Source organism: Colletes latitarsis, chromosome 11 (genome assembly GCF_051014445.1).
Source record: "Colletes latitarsis isolate SP2378_abdomen chromosome 11, iyColLati1, whole genome shotgun sequence".
NCBI classification, from domain to species: domain Eukaryota; kingdom Metazoa; phylum Arthropoda; class Insecta; order Hymenoptera; family Colletidae; genus Colletes; species Colletes latitarsis.
In genome coordinates, this window is record NC_135144.1 from 13,310,811 (window position 1) to 13,337,485 (window position 26,675).

Consider the following 26,675-nt stretch of genomic DNA (forward strand, 5'->3'; position numbering starts at 1 on the left):
CCTCGAAGGGATACTGTGACATTTTTGCCGATATGGGAATCACCAGAAGCTACTTCATCACCCTCCTGCTTTACATCATCCTCAACGAGGTTCATCTTCCTCTGGTAGGTCTCTTACATTTTTATTTCATTACTCGCCGATACACCCAGCTCTCCAATAACTTCGTTCGCCTTTTTAACGCGTTAACTGACAACGCCAATTTTGTCTAAATCATGTCTCAACATTTGTTCAAATTACGGAAACATTCGATAATTCAATGGTGAAGTTAAAGGTTATTATTGTACAAGTATTAGGATTCCTCCATTTGTAAATAATATTGTATGTAAATCGTGTCTAAAAGTGTTCTCAACATTTGTTTAAATTATAGAAACATGGAAATATTCGATAATTCAATGGTGAAGTTAGAATTTATTATTTTACAAGTATTAGGATTCCTCCATTTGTAAATAATATTGTATGTCTATAATATTGCATGTAAATCATGTCTAAAGGTGTTTTCAACATTTGTTCAAATTATAGAAACATGGAAATATTCGATAATTCAATGGTGAAGTTAGAATTTATTATTTTACAAGTATTAGGATTCCTCCATTTGTAAATAATATTGTATGTCTATAATATTGCATGTAAATCATGTCTAAAGGTGTTTTCAACATTTGTTCAAATTATAGAAACATGGAATCATTCGATAATTCAATGGTGAAGTTAAAATTTACTATTTTACAAGTATTAGGATTCCTCCATTTGTAAATAATATTATATGTCTATAATATTGCATGTCAATCATGTCTAAAGGTGTTTTTAACATTTGTTCAAATTATAGAAACATGGAATCATTCGATAATTCAATGGTGAAGTTAAAATTTACTATTTTACAAGTATTAGGATTCCTCCATTTGTAAATAATATTATATGTCTATAATATTGCATGTAAATCATGTCTAAAGGTGTTTTCAACATTTGTTCAAATTATAGAAACATGGAATCATTCGATAATTCAATAGTGAAGTTAAAATTTACTATTTTACAAGTATTAGGATTCTTTCATTTGTAAATAATATTGCAACGCATTCTAAGTTCAGAGTGTCGGTCACCGGTGACCACCATAGCAATCAACGTGTTAATGGAAACGAAGCAATAATTTAGATAAATGTATTTACCATTATTCATTACTCTACTAATAAAAATCCAATTATAATATATTTAACACGTTAACAGCCAGTGCTTAATATTTGTTCAACTTTATAGAGACAAAGAAATATTCGATAATTAAATGGTAAATTTGTTATTTTACAATATTCCAAATTAAAGTAGCATTATTTACTATTTTACAAGTATTAAGATTCTTCTATTTGTAGACATTATTGCAAGGCGTTGTAAGTTCAGAGTGTCGGTCACCGGTGACCACCGTGGCAATCAGCGTGTTAATATTTTGTTTGAAACTCTTACTGCACGACCAGACGATTAATAACGAAAGGTAGCCACTATTTGCAATTTAATGGATTAAAAACAACAGAAGAAATAGTAGACATCGCTCATGTTTAGAAAAGTAGTTGTTTTTTACCATGATTTTTAATGATCAGACAATAATTATTGCAGACTAGTTTGGATGTTTTTATCACCAGATATTTATTTTTTACATTAACAAATTCTCTCGACATACTGAAATAAATATTCATGTATTTGGATTTTTTTACAAATAAAGCCCCAAATTTTATCGTGAATTTAAATTACTCTAAAGATAGCACAAGATCTAGATCGAAATGGCAAATATGTATGTCATTGATCTAGTAAGTTGTATAGAAAACACTTATTAAAAATAATCATTAAAAAACATTTAATAAAAGACTATTTTATATTTAATGAAATCTAAGAGTAATAATTTTTTTTCTTATAGTCAAAATAACCGAAAATTTTAACGATAATTCTTATACAAATCGTTACAATATTTATTTTACTGGAAAGACAATATAATTTTGTTCCTTCGGAGTTTCCAATTAAGAAAGTAATTTTTCGTTTAGAGGATAAATTTATTTATTAACTACAATAAAAATATTTTCAATTAAAAAAGCAATCGTTCGATTTGAATTAATTCCTCATATTATTTAGAATGAAAGTGGTAAAAAAAAGAAACATTTGGAAAATCAATTCATTAAAATTCGATTATCATTAAAAATAAATCATCGATATGGTAACTTAAATTATAACAAACTTAATTATAAGAATTATTTGTTCCAAAATTGTCGATTCCTCTAATTGTTTTGAATAATACTATCATAAGTGATCGATCGATTAATGAGACGAGTTTTTTAATTAGATTTTTACATTCGATTTCTAGTATTGAATAGTGACGTTAGTTTTGGACATTTTCAACTATTTTTAGTTTTCAAATTTTAACCTTACCGATAGATAGAGAATTATTGAGACTGTTTTGAATAGTATACAAAATGATTTAATAAAGACAGTTGTAGGATCCATCTGGTGCTTGGTCGTTTGTCCATTTAAAGCAGTTTCAAGAATAAAGGGAATCGCTTGATATAACGGATTTAGTATTCTGTCAATAATTGAACATTATGATTAAACATGAATAATTAATAACGATGGACATTTTCATCTCGCTCGTATCTGACGATTCTTCTTCTTTCAGCATCAACGAATTCAAAAATTTTATTCCTTGCATTAAAATATACACATACAGGGTGTTCGGCTATCCCTGGGAAAAATTTTAATGGGGGATTCTAGAGGCCAAAATAAGACGAAAATCAAGAATACCAATTTGTTGATGGAGGCTTCGTTAAACAGTTATTAACGTTTAAAGTTCCGACCGTACTGAATTTTTTTCTCGAAAATGCGCAAGATTTCGGGGGTATGTCTATTCACCAAAAATTATTGTAATTGACCCCCGCAACCGAAAATAATTTTTCCAGAACGATTTGAAATTTTTTAATTTAATTGTTAATAACTTTTTAACGAAGCTTCCACCAACAAATTGGTATTCTTGATTTTGGCCTTCAGAATCCCCCATTAAAATTTTTCCCAGGGGTGGCCGAACACCCTGTATATATTATTAAAAGACACATTAGATAGTAGTTATTATTTAAATATTAAGTTTTCCATCTCTCTTTGTAAATTGTTCAGTGATCAAAAACCATTAACGAATGATTAAAAAAGTAATAATAGCTAATAGTTTCAACAATTAAATGGATTACGTTAAAATATACATGTATGTATATATTATTAAAAAGCACATTAGGAAGTGGTTTTTATTTCACGAAATGTTAACTTTTGGGTCTATAATTTGTGAACGTTCCCACAACCAAACCATTAACAAACAATTATAAAAAACGATAATAGCTGGGTAGTTTCAATATGCTTGATTTATTTAAAAAAATAACTGAATCGTATATCGCCCTTCGTTCGTTTGTTCGCGTATATAGTGAAATAATATTCTTATGTTAATATCGTTAATCCTGGTACGTTTGATAAAGATCACAAATAATTTATGATACGTCCTGTCTGAAAGTGAAACTTGTTGATCCTATAAGCACCAACATGGCGTTTCGTCCTAAATTCACTAAGGGATTTATCAAAGGCTTTCCTAGCGGATCCTGACTTACGAATTCGCCATTTACGATGGAAACTATCTCCTACGAGTGTGGTTGGAACTCGAAAGTAAAAAAGATCCGCCATTTAAAGATTAGTAAACTATCCATTAAATGGCGGATCTTTGTCACAGGTGTGGTTGACATAAAGTCTTCTTGTAGAGGAGACAGTTTCCATATGGGACACAAATCCGAAGAAGGATCCATTGCTAAAGCCTTATCGATGAGTCACCCGGAGCAGTGTTTCTAAGAATTTTCTTTCTGAAATTCTAGCCATCGATAAGAACAAGTGGTACAATAAATATAAATAAATAGAGAAAATGAAGTGTATTTGAAATACCTACTGTTGGTAATTTAGAACATCAAATTGCATAATTAAAAAAAATAATAACGTTATTTAATTTGTCACATAGCGAATAATATAGAAGAATTACATGTCAACCGGTGACATTTACGGACGAATCGTAATTTTAACACTTCCATCGTGCAATCATGGTTAAAATATAGCAATATCTTGGAATAAATCATTTAATCTACTTGTTTGCATATTAATAGTTTTGTGTTTCACGATCATTTTGAGACTACGCAATGTGATATGAAATTTTGTTAGTTTGGAATACTAAAGAAAATAAAAATTTTAGTATACTGTGAATGTGCTAGTTATAACTCTAGAAGGCACACTTATAAAAATGTAAATTTTTATAATTAATATTTACCCAAGACTCCTACGTTGTGATTTTATTATCTAATCGTTTCTTTAATTTTATAAAACGAAGGTAAATTGTAATTTTAAGTAATAAAAGAATCGTTATTTTGTCTAATCTTTCAATTAAGCCAAACTTTTAGATACTTTATCTTTGCCATTATTACGTAAAATTTGAAACACAAACGTTTATTAGTTTCGTTATAACATTATGCAGTGTTATTTTTTCCCACCCTTTGACGTAATTTTGTATTCGTTTTAAATAAATTGGTATTCCAAATATACTGTAGGTCCATTATATATATTATTTTTTAAATTCAACGATCATCTGTGCATTATTTTTGTCAACAATAAAAATAAAGTTTTTGAAATTTCAATATTTCGAAACAGGATTTTAGCAGATAAGGTCCTTTCTCCGAATAACTATTCACATATTGATCGTTGATGGTAGCTGGCGTTTGATAAAAAATACATTTTAAATATCTCCGTGAAAAAATAATTTACTATTTTATCGTCCAGTTTCTGATTCGCTAATTTATTCGTCCACCACGCCCGACTCATCGATTTTGGAATACACCGTTTAGATAATAATGCATAATGAGGCGGAACGCTATTAAATTAGATGATAATAGAATGGTGTTTAAGAGCCGAGGGTGAAAATTTCACCTATATTTTCTAAATTAATTAAGTCAACTAACAGCAAACATGTTCTTTTTCTTGTTTTTTTTTTAAAAACTTCTTTTATTTTTGTGACCTAGAACCGCTTCAAACTTCGATTCACAGTTTTGTGCTTCTAAAAAAAGATGTTCCATTCGCTTCCACGGAAAGGAAATTATCTTCATTATAACGAGTGTATTTATAGCAGGAACTAAGGAAAAGTCAAAATCTCGATAAATAAAAAGATTGTAAAACGTTAAATTCTGAATTTACATTTTTTAGTTTTTTCTTGCATTCAGTGTGTTAAAAAAAAAAATAGTAAAACTAAATATTTTCAAGAATCTAACGAGTTCAAAAATTGGTTAACTAATGTATTTTACAACATAGTGGTCAAAGTAGCATGTTGTTAATTTAGATAATTTATAAGCAAAGATGCCACATACCAGTTAAAGTTATTAATAAACCGTGTTATCTGATAAATTTAACACAAACTCATCTTCATTTATAATAAAATCTCACAACGTGATGAAAAATATAACTTACGACGATAATGTCATTAACATAAAAAAATTTTATTTAAATAAAAATTTGTTATTGTTTTGATAGTCTATCTGAAAAGCATTAGAAACTATTACATTTTAATTCCAACCATTTTATTCGTACCTACTGTAGTTCTAAAGATGTATAGATAAATTTAGATAAGCACCTATCTATACAGGGTGTTCGGCCACCTCTGGGAAAAATTTGAATGGGAGATTCTAGAGGCCAAAATAAAACGAAAATCAAGAATACCAATTTTTTTATGGAGGTCTCATTAAAAAGTTATTAACGTTTAAAGTTCCGTCTGTAGAACAGCAATCTGCGAACAGCTGCTAGTGGTTCTCACTCACAAGACTGTGAGACTGTCGATACATCACTAAGTAAAGTTTCTCATGCTGAGTGAGAACCGCTATCACGCGCAAGCAGCCGTTCTACAGGCGGAACTTTAAACATTAATATCTTTTTAACGAAGCTTCAATCAACAAAATGGTATTCTTTATTTTCGTCTCATTTTGGCCTCTAGAATCTTCCATTAAAATTTTTCCCAGGGGTGTCCAAACACCCTGTATACCTGGTGCTTTCACCCTAATGAAACGAATTGTGAATGTTAATGAAAATAACTCAAAACTTCTTTTAGTCAGCTGCATAATTGTTATTCAGGAAATATAGGAAGAAATTTAATTAATTTCGAGTAGTGGTTGTAAATTGTTTTCTATTCTGGTTCCGCGACTGCAACCTGTGGACGACACGTGCCATTTGAACTCTATCGTTTACGATCGTGCTTTGAAATTTATGCTAATATTATTTGGATGGTTAGAATATCGTTCCATTCATTTTGTTTCACAAAAATTTACTATATAATTTAGGTTGTCTACACGAGAAAATAATTGTATTTTTAGAATCTCCTTCGTAATTTTTTTGAAATATAACGTACCATTTTTGTCAGAATTCTTCATACACGTCGACAAAATTTTGAAAGAAAGGAGATATTAAATTGATTTTCGTACTATCTATAATGGCACGTGTGCTGAAAATGCAGACCAGATTGTGTGTTAATCGGTTAAGTAGATGTTGAGATATTATGGGAACCAGTTAAAAAAATGTAGTTCTAAGAAAAACACGTTTAAAGTTTTTCATTATTTTCGTGATCTAAACAAATATGAAAGAAACGAGGAGTTCAGATATTAGACTTTGTACGTATGTACATTTCTCAAATCATATTCATAAGAGAATGCTACGAAATATCAATTTTTCCAAACGTTTGCAGCAGAATATCACCTTAAACATTGACTTTAATGTAATACTATCTTTTCTTTGTTGATCTTAACATTTTCCACTAACCAAAACGGATGATCGACATCAGCGCGCTCTATGCCAACACTTTAGTTAAATTATAGGTTAGCTGTTCACGCACTTCATTTGTATATCTTTATATGTACAATAAACTATCTAAAGTTAAATTCTACGTATTGTTGTCAACAAATAATATTAATATCAATTCCTGTAGACTCACAGCGTAAGTAGAAATAACTAGTGTTATTCAAACACGTTAGATAAATTGTACTAAATTGCGTACGTATCTGATGAATTTTCGACAGTTATTTAAAAAAAGACACAAATAAAAAAATCTCATACCATATTTTCGACTCATTTGCTGGTATAGAATAATTATATTGCCGTTTGTACCGCCAGTTACCGGATATACAGGGTGTTCGGCCACCTCCGGGAAAAATTTTAATGAGGGATTCTAAATGAATTTTTTTCTCGAAAGTGCCCAAGATTTCGAGGGTATGTCTATTCACCAAAAATGATTGTAATTGACCCCCGCAATCAAAAATAATTTTTCCAGAACGATTTGAAATATTTTTTTTCCCGTCGAAAAATTTCACACCTTTTCGAATTTTTTTCTCGAAAGTGGGTAGGATTTCGGGGGTATGTCTATTCACCAAAAATGATTGTAATTAACCCCCGCAACCGAAAATAATTTTTCCAGAACGATTTGAAATATTTTTTTTCCCGTCGAAAAATTTCACACCTTTTCGAATTTTTTTCTAGAAAGTGGATAGGATTTCGAGGGTATGTCTATTCACCAAAAATGATTGTAATTGACCCCCGCAACCGAAAATAATTTTTCCAAAACGATTTGAAATTTTTTTTTTTCCGTTGGAAAATTTCACACCTTTTCGAATTTTTTTCTAGAAAGTGGGCAGGATTTCGAAGGTATGTCTATTCACCAAAAATGATTGTAATTGACCCCCGAAATCAAAAATAATTTTTCCAGAACGATTTGAAATATTTTTTTTTCCGTCGAAAAATTTCACACCTTTTCGAATTTTTTTCTAGAAAGTGGATAGGATTTCGAGGGTATGTCTATTCACCAAAAATGATTGTAATTGATCTTCGCAACCGAAAAGAATTTTTCCAGAACGATTTGAAATTTTTGAATTTAATTGTTAATAACTTTTTAATGAAGCTTCCATCAACAAATTGGTATTCTTGATTTTCGTCTTATTTTGGCCTCTAGAATCCCCCATTAAAATTTTTCCCAGGGTTGGCCGAACACCCTGTATACTGTATATGTAAATCTCTTGTGTCGTATACAGTCGTGTTAAAAAGTAAGCAAACGATCAGCGTCGTACATAACCATAGAAAAAATGAATCAGATAATATGTTTGATGACTCTTGTATATGTATGTTTAGTAGAACAACATAATGAACAAACGATCGTACACAATATAAATAACATGATATTTTACAATTAAGAAAAGGGGAAATAAAGAATGTAATACGACTAGAGTGATCATCGGAAAGTAAATTAACGCATTTTGCTTTTCTTAAATATCTTCCAATAAATTATATTAATATAATTACTCGTAAACAGTATAGTATGTTCTGAATTAATTTTTTATAATATTGTTCGATTTCTAACACCGAGTTGTTGAAATACTTCAACAATATGACGTTTGCTCGTTAAATTTTATATAAATAAAGAATTTTATGGTATACATTTCTATTCATTTTTGTATAAATTTGTTTTACAACTTCTTCATAACTCTTTTATAAATTCACTGATTTCATTGTTTATCAACAACTGATAGATATCTTCCGAGAACACATTAAAAACATTTTTTAGTAAATAAACTTGCATTTAGAAAAGTTTACGCTTCCGTAAGCTCGAATATGTAAATAAACTATATTCTTCGGTATTTTCTGATTAAAATTCACAGTTATGGAATAAACAGTGAAAGCTAGAAAGTTTATCAAGACTGGAATTGAAACGTAATCTGCAACGAGGACCTTCTTCGTATCATCGTTGTAGTTTTATCGGCAATCAGTAATTTCCGTTACGTGGAAGCACGATGACGGTAAATGAGAGCATGTCGTATGAAAGTCGAGTACAGACTTGGAAATATACTTGTTTAAAGACGACACACTCATTACTCCGCGATGAGTTTCTCTACGCTGAAAGACTCGAACAAAGGATACGATTATTTCACGTTTTCGAATTTAACTACGGGCGTTGCAATTTTTTACATAAGGTTTCACTTTTTCCCCCTTTAGTTCAACCTGAAACTATTTATATTAAAGGACAGACATCCTTATATCTTTGTATTCCTAATTTGATACATTTTATTCTCTTCGTTTCAATTTAATTTCATTAGAAATATCGAAAAACAAAACAAATAGTCATAATAATTATATGTTCAGTAACGTTACAAATGCTGTTAACTGGCGAGATCTGCGCAGCACGTGGCCCTGGCACACCAAATGAATAATACACTTAATTAATTTGAACACAAAACTTTCTAAATTTATGTTTAAACACGTGCAACTCTAATTCAACGTAACCTTACACAACAGTTCAAGGCAGAACACTCTAGAAGTATGAAAAGGGACGCACACGCGTTGATCCCCCATATTTATACATGCTGATCCCCACCAGGGATACCAACTGCTGAACTTGCAACTAGTGTTGGGATGCGGTGATTTTTATTCCAACAAATACTTTCACAGAAAAATGTTGAACTGAACACGAGGGCATGGCCAGCTTGTTAAATAAATAAATTTTACTATAAATTCTACTTTCTTTTACATCAAATATTCTATAAACAAAATTAGAAAGAAAGCTACTAGGCGATTTTTAGCGTGAACCACTACAATATGTAATAACTTTCGAATTCTTTCTTTCTATATTATTAACACTAGCACTACCAGAGTGGTCAAAATGATCCATTCGTAATCTTCAATAAAAATGATAAAATATTTACTCGACTGGATTTTTGGAACGCAGTTTTCTATAAGAAGATGAATACACGTTTATTTTCATTGCATTATACATTTCTTCAACTTTCAAATTCTTTCTTTCTATATTATTAACATTAACACTACCTGAGTGGTCAAAGTGATCCATTCGTAATCTTCAATAAAAATTATAAAATATTTACTCGACTGGATTTTTGGAACGCAGTTTTATAAGAAAATGAATACACGTTTATTTTCATTGCATTATACATTTCTTCAATGGTTTCAAACAATGTAAACAGATATGACAGCTATAGTTACAGCTATGTTTATATAGGATGTTTGACCATACCTGGGAAAAATTTTAATGGGAGATTCTAGAGGCCAAAATAAGACGAAAATCAAAAATACCAATTTGTTGATGGAGGTTTCGTTAAAAAGTTATTAACAATTAAATTCAAAAATTTCAAATCGTTCTGAAAAAATTATTTTCGGTTGCAAGGGTCAATTACAATCATTTTTGGTGAATAGACATAACCCCGAAATCTTGGGCATTTTCGAGAAAAAAATTCAGTACGGTCGGAACTTTAAATGTTAATAACTGTTTAACGGAGCCTTCATCAACAAATTGGTATTCTTGATTTTCGTCTTATTTTGGCCTCTAGAATCCCTCACTAAAATTTTTCCCAGGGTTGGCCGAACACCCTGTATATGTATGTATATTTTAATGCAAGGAATAAAATTTTTGAATTCGTTGATACTGAAAGAAGAAGAATCGTCAGATACGAGCGAGATGAAAATGTCCATCATTATTAATTATTCGTATTTAATCATGATGTTCAATTATTGACAGAATACTAAATCCGTTATATCAAATGATTCCCTTTATTTCGAAACCGCTTTAGATAGACAAACGACCAAGCACCAGATGGATCCTACAACTGTCTTTATTAAATCATTTTGTATACTATTCAAAACAGTTTCAATAATTCTCTATCTATCGATAAGGTTAAAATTTGAAAACTAAAAATAGTTGAAAATTTCCAAAACTAACGTCACTATTCAATACTAGAAATGGAATGTAAAAGTCTAATTAAAAAACTCGTCTCATTAATCGATTGATCACTTATAATAGTATTATTCAAAACAATTAGAGGAATCGACAATTTTGGAACAAATAATTCTTATAATTAAGTTTGTTATAATTTAAGTTACCATATCGATGATTTATTTTGAATGATAATCGAATTTTAATGAATTGATTTTCTAAATGTTTCTTTTTTTTACCACTTTCATTCTAAATAATATGCGGAATTAATTCAAATCGAACGATTGCTTTTTTAATTGAAAATATTTTTATCGTAGTTAATAAATAAATTTATCCTCTGAACGATATGAGGAATTATTTCAAATCGAAAAATTACTTTCTTAATTGGAAACTCCGAAGGAACAAAATTATATTGTCTTTCCAGTAAAATAAATATTGTAACGATTTGTATAAGAATGAACGTTAAAATGTAATACACACCCTGTATAATAATAAGATTTTATTGTTCTACTACATGCAATTAAAACTGGTACAAGTGGACGCAGTGTCATAAACATGTATTCTTCATTTTGTCTATAATAACGTTAGACAGAAAATTATAAAAACACCAACACGTTGATACAAACTTTGCACTCGCAATTCAATTCTTTCTAAATCAAATTCACCCTTTCGCTAATCGAATTCTTTCCGTTGGTTAGACAATGCATATTTTTAAAGTAATTGAAAACGTTGTTCCATGGTGCAGGTGAAATGCCAAGCGGAAGAAAGCGCTCAGTGTATACCAAAAGGTGTCTTCCTGGCCCTGTTACGTTTACCAGAAGTCAGTTCGAATTTATCTCTGTATTCGAAGGCAAGGATGATTCAGGACGCGAAGAATCGCAACGACCTTGAACTCTTAGAGACCTTAACCGCAGAAAATTACGACGACACGGAGATTTGCATACCCGGTGGAGTTTACTTGGATCTGTTCCGAGATCCAGCTATGCGCGGCCATCTTGACGTCGTCGAAAGAACGCAAAATCCATCAGATTCGTCGACGCGTCAGCTCGGTTACAGCGATGATATCGACAATGATAAAAGAAGCATCGCGATGCTGGCCAAAAATGACGATCTACCTATTAGTGTTCAGGATCGTCTTGCTGAAAATCAAGACGACGAAGATAAGAGGACCGTTGTTTCGAGGTATGGCGATTCCACCAATTTTCTTGCATTTGCAATATTTTAGTAACAAACCTACTGTATTGGACAACAATACGAGACATTTGGCATATTTCTATTTATAGATTCATACAATTGATCCTGCAGTCCACTGCAGGATAAACTTATCAAATTGTGTGACCCCTCAAACCATCAAACTTTTATCTGTAATCCCCATCATCAATAGTTTCAGAGATATTCAGCTGGATTTATTTTAATTGGAGACCCTGTATACAGCGGATTATATATATATATATATATATGTATTAAGCTTTACTGCGCCATAGAATTTCAGCTTTCGATTAGCTTCGCTTCCGACGTCCTATGCGTAACACATCTCTTTAATTATTTTACAAAATTTGGAACGATTGGCTTCATTGTACAAGAAAATTGTATTCTATTCGATATTAACACTAGATTTACGGAAGCCGTCAATTTGACGGATGTCAGATTCCATATTTAAAATTTCAGAACACGTAAATATTATTTTTTAACAACTTATGTTGCATTTGATTGATGCATTGGCATGAATACAATATTCTAATTAAAAGAAAAATCGTATTTTAAGGTAATCGTCAACATGAAAGGTATCAATAAATATACGTGCTATCAATGCCCGTAAATCTAGTGTTAATAAAAGAATAATACCTCGTTGCTCGTACGAGAAATTTGTTGAAATGAAAGGATGCATTTAAAGTTTTGCAATAAATTTTTTTATTATAAATGAATGTGTAATTTAAAAATTATTTTATGCTCTTCTAGAGTAGCCTCGGACTTCTTTCGACTAATTTCTGATTATTGATTTTGACACAATTTCGAAATAGACTACTTTGTTGTCACTGAACCGACTGGGGACTGTGGGAATTATTTTCGATGTGTAATGAGATTCGATGCACAAGAAAATCGACTTTGCTAAGAATAGTACGAGTACTTTTGTGGACTGTCATTACTATGTAGAGTAAAATCAATATATTTTTGTTATTAGTCAATCAGTTTTATTATAGTTTGGTATAAATAAACTTTATGCATGTGTTCATTCATAGCAAAATGTTTATTACAAAAACGTGCATGGATCGTTCGATTTCAATTTTCTCCCATAAGCAATGAAGGCACGAATACTTATGGGATTAACTGTGTATCATTAACCTGTTCTGTGCAATCAGAGCAGGAATAATAAACAATTTTACACGACAGGTGTATTAATATGTTTATTGAGTGCAATTAATTTGAATTTACGGCCTAACTGTGTGAGTGCATGTGTTTTTAACTCTAATGGCGTCAGTATCAAAAGCAGGCGTGACGCATATATGATAATTGCATATTAATATACAGTGACTGTCACTTAAAATCGTACACCTAGCGGTTTAGTCGATATTTTTTCAATAAAACACGAACATTGTACTAAATTATTGAAACTCGTATAGAGGTATACAGGGTGTTCGGCCACCCCTAGGAAAAATTTTAATGGGAGATTCCAGAGGCTAAAATAAGACGAAAATCAAGAATACTAATTTATTGATGAAGGCTTCGTTAAAAAGTTATTAACGTTTAAAGTTCCGCCAGTACTGAATTTTTTTCTAGAAAGTGGGTAGGATTTCGGGGGTAGGTCTATTCACGAAAAATTATTGTAATTGACCCCCGCAACCGAAAATAATTTTTCCAGAACGATTTGAAATTTTTTAATTTTGTCGAAAAATTTCACACCTTCTCGAATTTTTTTCTAGGAAATGAGTAGGATTTCGGGGATATGACAGTTCACCAAAAATGGTTGTAATTGACATCTGCAGCCAAAAATATTTTTTTTAGAACGATTTGAAATTTTTTTTTTTCGTTGAAAAATTTAGGCACTCCCTGTCGATTTTTCTTAAAAATTCGTTTTTGATTTTTAGTAATTTTATTTGACGCCCTACAGAAAAGTTATGTAATAATTTTTTGTAGGTACCCATGAGCTCTACTTTAAAAAAAAGTTTCATTGTAATATATTCACTATTGCAGGAGTTATGGCTGTTTGAAACTGGGACCATTTTTATGTGGTTTTTCTCATTTTACGGGGTCAAAGAACAACTTTTTCATTATTGTTAGAATTTCTACATATTCTCCATCAAAATACGCGTAGTTTGCTTTTTTAAACATTAAAATCGTTCAATCCGTTCAGAAGTTATGACGTTTTAAAGATTCGCATGAAAATTCGGGCAGACATTTCTGGCCAGAAATTATATTTTCGGTAAGGAATTTTTTTCTCGAAACTAAGTAGGATTTCGGGGGTATGTCTGTTGACCAAAAATGCTTGCAATTGACCCCTACAACTAAAAATAATTTTTCCAAGACGATTCGAAAGTCTTTTTTTTCACTCGAAACTTTCAGCACTTACTCGAATTTTTTTCTCGAAAGTGGGTAGGATTTTGGGGGTATGTGTATTCACCAAAAATGATTGTAATTGACCCCCGCAACCAAAAATAATTTTTCCAGAACGATTTGAAATTTTTGAATTTAATTGTTAATAACTTTTTAACAAAGCCTCCATCAACAAATTGGTATTCTTGATTTTCCTCTTATTTTGGCCTCTAGAATCCCCTATTAAAATTTTTCCCGGGGGTGGCCGAACACCATCTATAGTGTAATGTTTCTTTATTTGATACATAACAACAATACAAAAAACCTTTAGTAGTACTCAGTAAATTAAATAAAATTTGGGATTTCGTATGAAATTTAGCTATCGGTAAAAATCGTACACCGTTGGTAACATTGGAAATCCGTGAATTAGTTATTTATTACTATAAAAACAAAAATAGTTATAATGAAATTAGTAAAATTATTAATCGAAGTAGAAGCACAGCTCAATGTATAATGAAACGATACAAAGAGGAGGGCCGTCTAGTGAATAAATTAAAAGAGAAACATTACACTATGTGCCTCTATACGAGTTTCAATAATTTATTACAATTTTCATGTTTTATTGAAAAAATATCGGCTGTACTACTAGGTGTACGATTTCAAGTGACAATCACTGTAGCCCCTTTCTATAATTCCGAAAATGTGAATTATTTCATAACCTCAATGTTTATAAAGCGTGCGTTCAGTTAATGTGTAATTTAAATATTTTTTTAAACAGCGAACAATCTGGACAGAGTGCATTGACAGTTCCACGGGAATATTTGCTACCGAACGAGGAGCTAGATATGGACGCGTTGGCGTCGGATTTATTAGTGGAGAAGCGAAACGTTGGTACCCTGGCCAGAGATTTCGCGCTGCCGCCGGGCAGACGAAATATCGCGTCGGTGATGCGCGATTACGAACTCCAGACCAAGGGGAATAATATTAACGGTCGCGTGCTGCCTTTCGCCGGGAAAAGAAACGTCGGTTCTCTGGCCAGAGGTTACAATCTCCCTCAAAACGGCAAGAGGAATATCGCCTCCATAGTCAGAGACTACGGGCTACCCAATGGTAAACGATACGTTGGCTCTTTGGCCAGAGCAGACAGTTTCCCGTTACCGCAACAAGGCAAAAGGAACGTCGCCTCTTTGAGCAAAAACATGGCCTGGCCTACTTTCTTCAAGAGAGGAGTCAGCATCCCCGGGACCATGCTCATGAAACTTCTGTCTCGTCATCAGCAGAATAACGATCAAATTGATTTCAACGACAGGAGGCCCAAAAGGCAAATCAGTTTTTCCGACGAGTACCCGTTACCAGTAATCCAGAACACTAATGCTTTCGATTACGAAGAAACGATGGACGCGCTTACCGATCAGTACTTAAACGCTGAGAAGAGGTTCATGGGTAAGTAAAACTGTTCTTCGAAGCATGGGGAAAACAATTCGATTACAGTTTCTACAGCTTTCCCGCTCCAAATCTTATCGTATTCACTTCTTTTTTTCAAAACCGTTAGACAGAGTTTAAAACTCGCGGTCTCGGCGAAGTGGTTCTATTGGTTACGTGCGCGCTCTACCGGACCAATCGCGCGTTTCCTCGTTACTCGTACATACGTGTTCTTTTGTATTTACACGAAACTTGTGAAACAGTAGGAAGTGTTTACTTGAAATCAGTCCGTCATTGAAAAAAAATTGATGGAAAATTATTGCAAATATAAAAAATTAGTACAGACTATTACGTTGGTTACAGAAAAAAATAAAGCTTTCTTAATAAACGTACCATTTCCGAGAAAAATACTAACTGGAATTTTCGAAAACTCCTGTATAGGTATATCTATAGTTTTATTAATACAGGGCTTTCCTTTTATTTCTATAGAATAAAAAAAATCGTATAAAAATAAATGAGTAAGTCATTTATCTAAGTTTTCAAAATTGTCGAGAATTCCGATATACAGGGTGTGATGCGTAACTACCGTCACGATTTTTCTAGCGCTTCCAATGGTCTGACGAAAAAATATTTTAGACAAAAATTAATCGGTCGGCTAGAAACTTCGATATAAAAGGTTTCAAACAAATTTTGTTTACTACGAAAAGTCGAGGACACACATTTCTTCCGTATATTGACATAAACGATAACTGTTGAACTACCACGATTGTTAACACCCAGATACATTTATTCTCAATCTTATTGCACTATAATAATAAACACATACCTCGCGTGACTCGCAGTACGGCGAACTGACTATCGCCACCTCGGCGCACGACAAAACCGTTTGCAGCGCCGCCTGGCGATGCTTACTGTACCCAACAATACATCGAAAATTACTACCGTTGGATTTGCAGAAACAAAAATATGCGTTGCATCTTAAAAAATCAAGGTCACCTTGATTTTGTATAGCAAACAAAATTTATTATACCGAAGTTTATAATTGACTGGAAACTGATCAACTTTTGTGCGAAAGAATTTCTCGTCAGCCAATTGGAGGTGTTCGAAAAATCGTGGCGACAGTCACGCGACCACGCCCTCTATTCAAGGCGAATGGAAAATCTTCGTTTCGTCTCGACTCGTGATTTTTTTAGCGCTCAAACAGACCTCTAAGCATTACGAATGTTAGAAACAGGTTCCATAGAAGAGACGCAGCCGGAGATAGACGAGATCGGCTACACAAAAACTTATCAAGCAAGTAAAAGACACATCGGGGCTTTGGCGCGTCTTGGTTGGCTTCCATCTTTAAGCGCATCGCGATTTTCGCGATCACCTCGATATCTGGTTGACAGGTCAGGCCATTAGGTTCTCACGTGCTGCTTTCTGTTTCTCTTCGTGTCTCTCTACTTGTCTTTCTTTCATTTCATCGTCCGATCTCATCGTGGTGTGCTTTCATTTCACCAAAATAAATTATTATAAATACGAAATAAACTGTTAAGCGAAATTTGGCAGATTATAAAGAGAACACAGACATCCGCAGTTTACCATTTTGTGCAAAATCTTCACTAAATGTGCATTCTATTCTACTCTTTCTTCTTCTTCTACGTATCATTCTTCCGCGCGAAGAAGGCACAGCGTGTTTGCATCTCCACTCCTGTTGCAGTCCGCTGACTCACAGGTACTGGTCGAAAACTGTGACGAAGATCGGTGACAGCCAATCAGCGGGCTGCAGCAAGAGTGGGGATGTAAACACGCTGTGCCTTCTTCTCGTGGAAGGACGATAGATGGTTCATAGTAGTTAGCTGCATCGTTGGTGTCTCGATGTTAGATCCGTAATGTGTTGTTACATCGTTTAGAACATTGTTTCAGCCGGTACGTGTCTTTCATTAGTCTCTATTAGTCCGAACGACTCTAGGACTTTAGTCCGAACGTTTGATAGGTAGTTTTAGATACTAGTTTTTCAATTGTTCGTTCTTAGATTAATATGTGTTAGTTTGTCTTATACTCTAAGTGGAAGTTCGATTGTGGGTTACGAAAGAAAAGGAATTGTCAATAGCTTGGATAGTTTAACGATTAGAGCAAATTTTAATTGGAAGGTAAAGATAGTGTATGTTAAAAACTGATGCCATTACTAACTGGTATCGTTGGGTTATTCACAATCTATTGGTGTTTTGCACGAGAAGTGACGAATAGTTTTATCATATTGTACTATTATCAATTTTATGGGATACATATAAGAAAACAAATAATAGATTTAAAAAAGAAATTAATATTATTAATTACGAGGAACATAGGATGTAACATAAGCGAGTAAAATAATATACGAGAACAATAAAAATGGATACAAGTTAAAATTTAATCGCTAGAGCGAACTACTTTAAATTAAAATAAAACGATATGATTCGATCACAATGACAACGAAAGCAAACATGAAAAACATCTCTATTAATTATTGTTCAAGATTCTAAGCGAAACTGATTTCTCCATGCATTTCTAAAAATTGTAGGTTATGTCGAGAAAATACTAGTTGAGAAAAATAATTGGATCATTTGCGACCCAACGGTACCAACCGAAGGTTAACAGATTGCCAATGAAAGTTGATCAATTCTGACCTGTATTCTGTGTTCTTGTTTAAACGTTTCATAAATTGTTCATGTTATCTTTTTGATCACTTAGTGTTTTCAGTGACTCTATTTGGTGCAAAGTAAACGATAAGAAAAAGGCCTTTCTAGGTCTCTTGCAAGTGCTCGATCGACTACCTATTTCTATGGGTGCCCTTGTTGACAGATTATTAATAAAGGGCTGACTGCCTTACCGATGAGTCCATTAGTAGGTCCATGACGAAACCATAGACAAGATATATGAGTAGACCTCACATCCAATGTATTTTTTCGGACCATTTTTATGGGGTTCGTGTCACTTGCAACATTACCAGTGCGAATTTTTTCTCGAAAATGGTTAGGATATCGGAGGTACATCTATCCACCAAAAAGTATTGTAATTGACCCCCGTAACAGAACGATTTGAAACTTTTAAATTTTGTCGAAAAATTTTTGCACCTGTCCCCTGTTTACTTTTCTTAAAAAATTTTGTAGGTATCCATGATCTCTATTTCAGAAATAAAGTTCAATGAAATACATTCACAATTGCAGGAGTTGTGGTTGTTTGAAAATTGCATTTTTTAATCCCTTCTATAGTCAACTCAGATGTATTTACCCACAGTTGTAGCTGCCTCCTCATCACTACTAATTCAGTGAATAGTTTCTCATCTGACCGCCATCCATGAGAAGAGGACGCTAAAATCACCTCCGAATTTTCAGGTCGGTATGGCAGTCAGATGGGACAACGAATGTCCATAAGGTGTAAGCACAGACGAGGTATACGAGTAGACCTTACACCTTACACGTTATGGTCAGTTGAGAAACTATTCACTGGATTAGTATTGATGGACAGATAAACACATGTAAGTTGATTATGCAGGGATTGAAATTCATTCCTAAATCTGTTGGTAATGTTGTAAATAACACGAAAATGGTAATGGGATTTCGAGACCCCATAAAAATGGGCTGAAAAAATACATTGGGTGAAAGATCTACTCATACACCTCGTCTGTGACAATACTCTAGAATGTTTGATGAATCAATGAGAATCAAAACTAACCTAGCGAAGAAGCTCTGTATTCATGATGACCTATGCAAGGCGGATCGCAGCCAATTTGCTAATATTATTTAGTTTTTAATTAATAATTGCATTACCCAGCTAAGAGTGATACGATTATTAATTAAACGGTAAATAATATTACCCAGGTCTCACCACGAGGAGGTTGCTGCGAGTGGAGACCCAAAGGGAGATAGATGGAATCAAAGTTCCATCGATCTCCCTTTTATATTCATAGATACTAAACTAGAGAGATAGAAGGAAGCAAAGTTCCTTCGAGCTTCTAGTTTAGTTATGTCAAGCAATTATTTCGTTTAAAAGAGGGTTGAAGCTAGATTGTGGGAAACGCGACGCGACGCGATGCTGAACCGCGCAGTTGATCTTGGGATCGAACCTACTGCCCTTGCTAACTAGATCTTTATAGGAAAACGGATGCTGCAACCTTGAATCGAGGTCTCCATTTCCCCAACGCAACCCGCCGGGAGCCCGAAGGACCCGACTTAGGCTGTCTGACATAGAGAGAGTACCTGAGACAAGATCGACTTCCGCTGGAAGGTGTGCGTTTCCGCAGAATACGGAAACTCCACACCTTCCAGCGAAGAAACATTTTCCCTCGATCGAGCTACCAAAGGAAGGCGATTAGATCTTTCCGACCAGCTACACGGCCGATCACATGTTTCAATCGATGAAACAGTGGTGATCGAAGCTGGGAACGAAGGAACGAAAGAGAGAGAAGCTACTCGTTTTATAATTGCTTGACATTACACGGAGACGCGTACAGAGACGAGGCTTATGTCTAATCGATATAGTCGTACCAAGCAATTATTTCGTTAAAAAAGGACGAAGCTAAATCGTGGGTGACGCGACGCGATACGACGCGATGCACCGTGCAATAGGTGCAAGGAACGAGAGACGCGAACCGAATAGCAAGGTCAAAAGAGTTAGCTCGTTGCCTCTTAGCGAGTCCAATCGAAGGGGAAGTGAATCGACGCACCCGACACAGAAGTTCCCCATTTCTCCCAACGATCCTGTTGGTAGCCAGCTGGACCCAACTCGGGACGTTTAACAGAAAGAGGGATCCTGAGTCGGGGCTACCGCAGACAGGAACAGTCCCTGAACCCCTCTGCGGTCGAAATACACTTTCCCTTGGATCGTCTCACCAGAGGACGGCAACTGACCCTTCGGACCAGCTAAACGGCCGATCACTTGCTTTCTACATCAAAGCAGTGGTGATCGGAGCAAGAAACGAGAGATCGAGGGAGAAAGAAGCTACTTGATAAACAATTGCTTGGCGCATTCGCGTACAATGTAGTCGTCGACGCTTAAGTCTAATTTAATTTTGCCAAGTAATTATTTTGTTTAAAGAGGGTGAAGTTAATGTGAGGGAAACGCGACGCGACGCGATGCTATACCATGTAGCAGATCTTAAGATCGAATCGACATTGCCCTTGATTGATCGATTTCTATAGGTAAACGGATACTCCGCGAACGGAAGGTATGCGTTTCCGCGGAAAACGGATACTCCACACCTTCCAGCGAAATACCATTTTCCCAGGATCGAGCTATCAAGTGAATGCAATTAAATCTTTCGGACCACTGCACGGCCGATCACATGATTCATTCGTTGAAACAGCGGTGACCGAAGCGAGAAACGAAAGAACGAGAGAACGAGAAGCTACTTGTTTTATAATTACTTGGCAATATTGGGAGACGCTTACGATAGAGACTTAAAATTAACGTCGAAGCTCAAATTTAGTCAAGTTGAAACTAAAATTCGGACGATAGAAGGAAACAAAGTTCCTTGGATTTAGTTGTACCAAGCAATTATTTGGTTAAAAAGAGGGTCGAAGCTAAATCGTGGGATACGCGACGCGACGCGACGCTGAACCGTGCAGCGAATTCGAAGATCGAACCTACTGCTCTTGCTAACTAGATCTCTATAGGAAAACGGATGCTGCAACCCTGAATCGAGGTCTCCATTTCCCCAACGCAACCCGCCGGGAGCCCGAAGGACCCGACTTAGGCTGTCTGACATAGAGAGAGTACCTGAGACAAGGTCGACTCCCGCTGGAAGGTGTGCGTTTCCGCAGAATACGGAAATTCCACACCTTCCAGCGAAGTACCATTTTCCCTGGATCGAGCTACCAAGGGAAGGCGATTAGATCTTTCGGATTAGCCACACGGCCGATCACATGTTTCAATCGATGAAACAGTAGTGACCGAAGCAAGAAACGAGATGACGAGAGAAGAAGCTACTTGTTTAATAATTGCTTGGTAGAGCACGGTGATACGTATAATAAAGAAATCTTCGACGTTAATTTTAAAGTTCGCGATGAAGCTTAAGTCTAATGTACTTGGAATTATATGTCCCTCGACGGATGAGTGCCTTGGTGGATGAATCTCTCGGCGGTTGTGGCGTCTTCCCTCGATGTCCTTGGAATCGATCTGTAATAGATCTGACCTGAAACAAAAACTAATACTTGTATTAGTATCATATTAAGGAATATTTAATAAACCCTATCCAATCGATCTGTGATTCGACATGTGGAGAAATAATTTGTTCAGCTGATGTATCGAATAAGCTAAGAAATTCTGAAATATTCCTACACAGAATACAGTTATTGTATTCAGATTAATGTTTCTCGATGGGTAGAACTACCTAAAGAAATTTACACGTGATAAGGAAGTGAGAATATTACTAAATTAAACAATGTCAATCTCAGTCAAAACGACAGAACAATTTCACAAATAAAGTCGGAATAAAAATTCAGATTAATTGATAGACGATGCTGGTGAACTTAGATGACCAGTAAAAATATTCTACGAAATGAGGAACGTTTTACCAAGTCAGATTCAACTAATACCACAAGTAATGAAATCGACAAAGCAATTTCGCAAACAAAATCGAAATAAAAATGCAGATGAATCGACAAAGACAGATATGAGTTCAGGAAAGAATTGGAAACAGAAACAGTAAACCATCGAAGGAAATACTCCATAGAGAATACCCCAAACCATTTTCTTTCAGAGTCTTATATGGTCAACGTAACGCAACAATTGCCGAACTAATAGAAGAACCAGTTAATAGAATGTCTCATTGTATGTCAAAATAGTGGAAACATTCACAGAAACGAAACAAAAACCGATAAATTCAACAAACCCAATTTTTCATCAAACGATAGTCAAAAATGAACGAGCAAGTTTCAAATCAGAAAAATAAGAGAGAGAGGGGATATTTAAGCAAGATTTACCACTGGTCAGCAACTGGTCACTATTGGTCATCGTATGCTCACCACTGGTCAACTGGTCAGCACTGGTCAGTAGTGGTCAGCTCTGGTCCCCCCTGGTCGCCACTGGTCGCCACTGGTCAGTCTAGGATGATCCCGGGATACCCACCAAGCCAGGAGGTCCGCCACCCCCGGGCTCCCCCGCGAGAGTGAGACACAAATGTCTCCGCATGAGCCTTTAATGTAGTGGCGGAGGAGTGGGGAGAGCACATCGTGCGTCAGCCATCTCAACCCGTCCGGTGGACAAATTATTTCGCGAAAAATTATTATTTACGCATACTGATGGGTCCTTTCATTATTCATATATCACATATTGTTAAGAATTGTTCAAACTATTGCGTTGGAATGTTAAACAATGCTAAGTTTTATTTATAATAAGTAAGAAATTATTTTAATATTTGTCAAGATTTCGTGTCGCTCGAACCAATGAATTTCAGTTTCTGTCTCACTTCCTCTTGTGTTTATTTCTAAATCTGTTGGTAACGTTGCGAGTGACACGAAAATGGGAATGGGGCTCTAGTGCCCCATAAAAATGGGTCGAAAAAATACGTTGGGTGAAAGGTCTACTCATATTATCGGCAAAAATAGCCAACTGATCTGGTTGGTTCAGTGCGTTGCCCTCTGCGGTGTAATTTAAGGAACCATTACTTTCTAATACGAATATTTACGATGTATATTTTAGGGAGAATCCCACAGATGGGTCCTCGTCCAACTACGCCATCAACTCGCCGACAAGGTCGTTAAGGCGAAACTTTAAGTTGAGAGTACCCCACATTCAAGCCTTGCACGGAGATTGTTGACACGGTTTCAGAAGATTCATCTTATTACCGGCAACCGATAATTTCCTTCGTCGAAAACTTCTCAGCCCCATAGATGTCGATTACAAATGAATAGATGCTATTCATTGCACAACAAATTAATACCATTGATAAGTTATCTTGTATACTTATTTCGTAAAATTAAAAGAAAGCCGCTGCTTCGACAAATTGAATTTTCTTAGCGACAATTGTCAGTGTTCTACATGACCATATCAATTTCCGTTAATTTTGCTGCGATTAAATACGTTTAAGGAAAATGGCGGTGCTCATACATGGAACAAAGCGTTTAAAAATATTTCAGTTTTTATGGAATGTTGTTAATAGTGTATGGATGTTTAGGAAGTATAAATCAGTATAAGAACTTTTATTTTATTGGATCATACTTGTCGATCGTCGTTAGATATCAACCAAAATTTGTTACTCCAATATACAGGGTGTTCGGCCATCCCTGGGAAAAATTTTAATGGGAGATTCTAGAGGTCAAAATAAGACGAAAATCAAGAATACCAATTTGTCGATTGAGGATTTGTTAAAAAGTTATTAACGTTTAGAGTTCCGCCTGTAGAACTGCAACTTGAGAACAGCTGCGCACGCGCGATAGTGGCTCTCACTCAGGAAACTGTAAGGCTGTCGATACGTCAGTGAATAGAGTCTCTCATGCTGAGTGAGAACCACTGTCACGCGCACGTAGCTGTTCGCAGTTTGTCGTTCTACAATCGGAACTTTAAACGTTAATAACTTTTTAACGAAGCCTCGATCAACAAATTGGTACTCTTGATTTTCGTTTTATTTTGGTCTCTAGAATCTCCCATTAAAATTTTTCCCATGGGTGGACGAACACCCTGTATAATTGCTTTGGTCATCCACGTACAAAACCATATTGCGCGTAGGCTACAAAAGCGATGCAACACAAAAGATACGATTTTCGAGGTACTATAAAAAAACAGAAGGATATCGATAGGATAGTTCGTCAGGTATTTTTTATCAGTCTTTCCTATAACATGTTCATTTATCTGATACTACGAGTTTAGTAAATAATTTGTTCATAAGTTTGCTAACAGTTTTTAGCTTCAGAAAAATGTACCTTTCACTTGTCATGTCACTTGTACAGTCTATGTGCAATATACAATTACAAACGCAAACTATAGAAGACATTTCAGTTTTAGGAAGTTTGTGATAATTTCCTTAGATGGATTAGAACATTTCTTTAACGTAATTTCAAATGTATACAAATAGGTAGTTGTAATTGTAGTTTTTGATACTTTTCTTTATTCTTATAAATACGCTAAAAAGCGTTTTTATATTATTTCCAATGTTACGAATCTATTAGCAAATAAGGAATTGTCATTTTACTTCGATTATGTTCATTCGATACCAAAACGTGATTTCGTGTAATTGATTTCTATGTTAACGCTTTGACTGCCACGTTAGCCATATATGAATTACATCACTTGTCACTGGAGAACAAAAAAAATTAATTCTCAAGTTGAGATGTTAAAAGAAATAAATTTAAGGTTTAAAAAAATACGATAAATTTTCGAGCATGTAATTTACAGCGATGAAAAATAAAAAATTGTACCGTTGTGGTCTGGCAGTCAACGTGTCGAATAAATCAACTAAATTGCGTTTTATATACGTAAAGTATGCTTTGCGTTTTACTTAATTAGCGAAATAAAATTTCGTTAGGAGCAATTTTTTTATTCTATCATAACGTAATTCTGTGCTCGACAATAATCATCGACAAAGTAATGTCCTATTACGAACAATAATATCGAGAAGTCTGTAATACTATGAAACGTGTCTCTAATTATGATTCTCAAAGTTACATGTAAATCTGTGATCGCACTATAAAACATGTTTCGTGTCCAAGTAGAGAAGTTTAGAAAATTCGAGGACAATCAGTAAACAGCGTTAATATAAAAGAATAAATATAAATATTTTCCTTTTACTTCACATTATTTATCGTATCTTTGTTAATTGTTCGTTGCGTGACATTGAGTTTTCTGGTGTCTCTCGACTCTTTTCTTCCAACGATTATAACAATATTCCGTTCGATGTATTTATATTTAATTGATAGTTTCAAGTATTTGTGTACTCGAATGAAAGAGATCGTGTCTTCGTTCACGACGTTGACGATTCTTTGAAAGAAATCGTGGAGCATTTTTATTCGAGTCGCAACGCAACGATCTCCTGAAAATTTTTTACTATTGTCGTTTGCGATAGTCGGGGAACAAAATCAAGGAAGCCGTGGCGCGATCTTTGACGTATACCTAGTAGTAGTCGGTATTGATATTTAGTGCTCGAAGGCTTAAAATTCAATAGCAACGAAGGAAATTCAGCCTTTTTTCTTGCATAATACATGTTTCAGTGTTAATGGATAGCGATAATAGATCATTGTATCATGCGTGTATATTAGTGTAACGTTTAATCAGAAACGATTCAATATGGTAATTCTCAGTCGATCAATATCATGCGATTCGTCGAACAATTTCGATTTAACGATAATGTATCCACGTGCTTGTTTAGATTATAAAGTGTAAATGAGATGACAATAAAACCATAATAGTAACCATGAAAATAAAAATCTTATTTATTAGTAAAATTGTCGCGAGTATACAAGTGAAACATTACCACTGTAAATGTGATAATTTGATTCCCCTCTACTAGGAGAATCAGCTTTGGAACCAACGAAGCGATCAGTGAGAATAAAACTAAAGAAAATTCAAGCATAAATAAACATACTTATGTTTCATTTTTCCAAATACTCGCAAATTAGAGTTCGTTTCGTTGCTTAATATATTTACAACTCTTAAAAATAATATAATAACAATGTTCTGTAGTCATACTACGCGTTTAAAAATCATATTTTAAATCGGTATTGCTCGTAATATCAGCGTGTAATAAATATTTACATCGATATATTTACAGAACGAATAATTTAACGTTACAAATCTTTAATAACCATTATTTTCAAGCTTTCTTTAATACTTTATTGTCAACTATATTAATAAATAGCAACAGCCTTTGTCGACTTCAAATTTTTGTTACTCAGTACGTTTTTAGCAATTCATAAATAATGTAAGAACCGCAATTTATAAACCGAAATAATAGAAAAAATAAATATTAAGC

The 26,675-nt window shown here is 34.2% G+C and overlaps 1 protein-coding gene across 2 annotated transcripts; it reads left to right on the top strand.

Annotated features, from left to right (window-relative positions):
- On the top strand, positions 1-26,110 carry Nplp1 (Neuropeptide-like precursor 1). Of its 2 annotated transcripts, XM_076776437.1 has the most exons (5): positions 1-104; positions 11,538-11,974; positions 15,102-15,766; positions 16,974-17,136; positions 23,411-26,110. In XM_076776437.1, exons 1-5 carry the CDS (start codon positions 33-35, stop codon positions 23,526-23,528), a joined length of 1,455 nt encoding a protein of 484 aa, XP_076632552.1. In that variant the 5' UTR covers positions 1-32; the 3' UTR covers positions 23,529-26,110. The 2 variants fall into 2 exon arrangements, with proteins under 2 accessions (XP_076632552.1, XP_076632553.1); XM_076776438.1 differs by lacking the exon at positions 16,974-17,136.
- Positions 26,111-26,675: the final 565 nt, after the last annotated feature.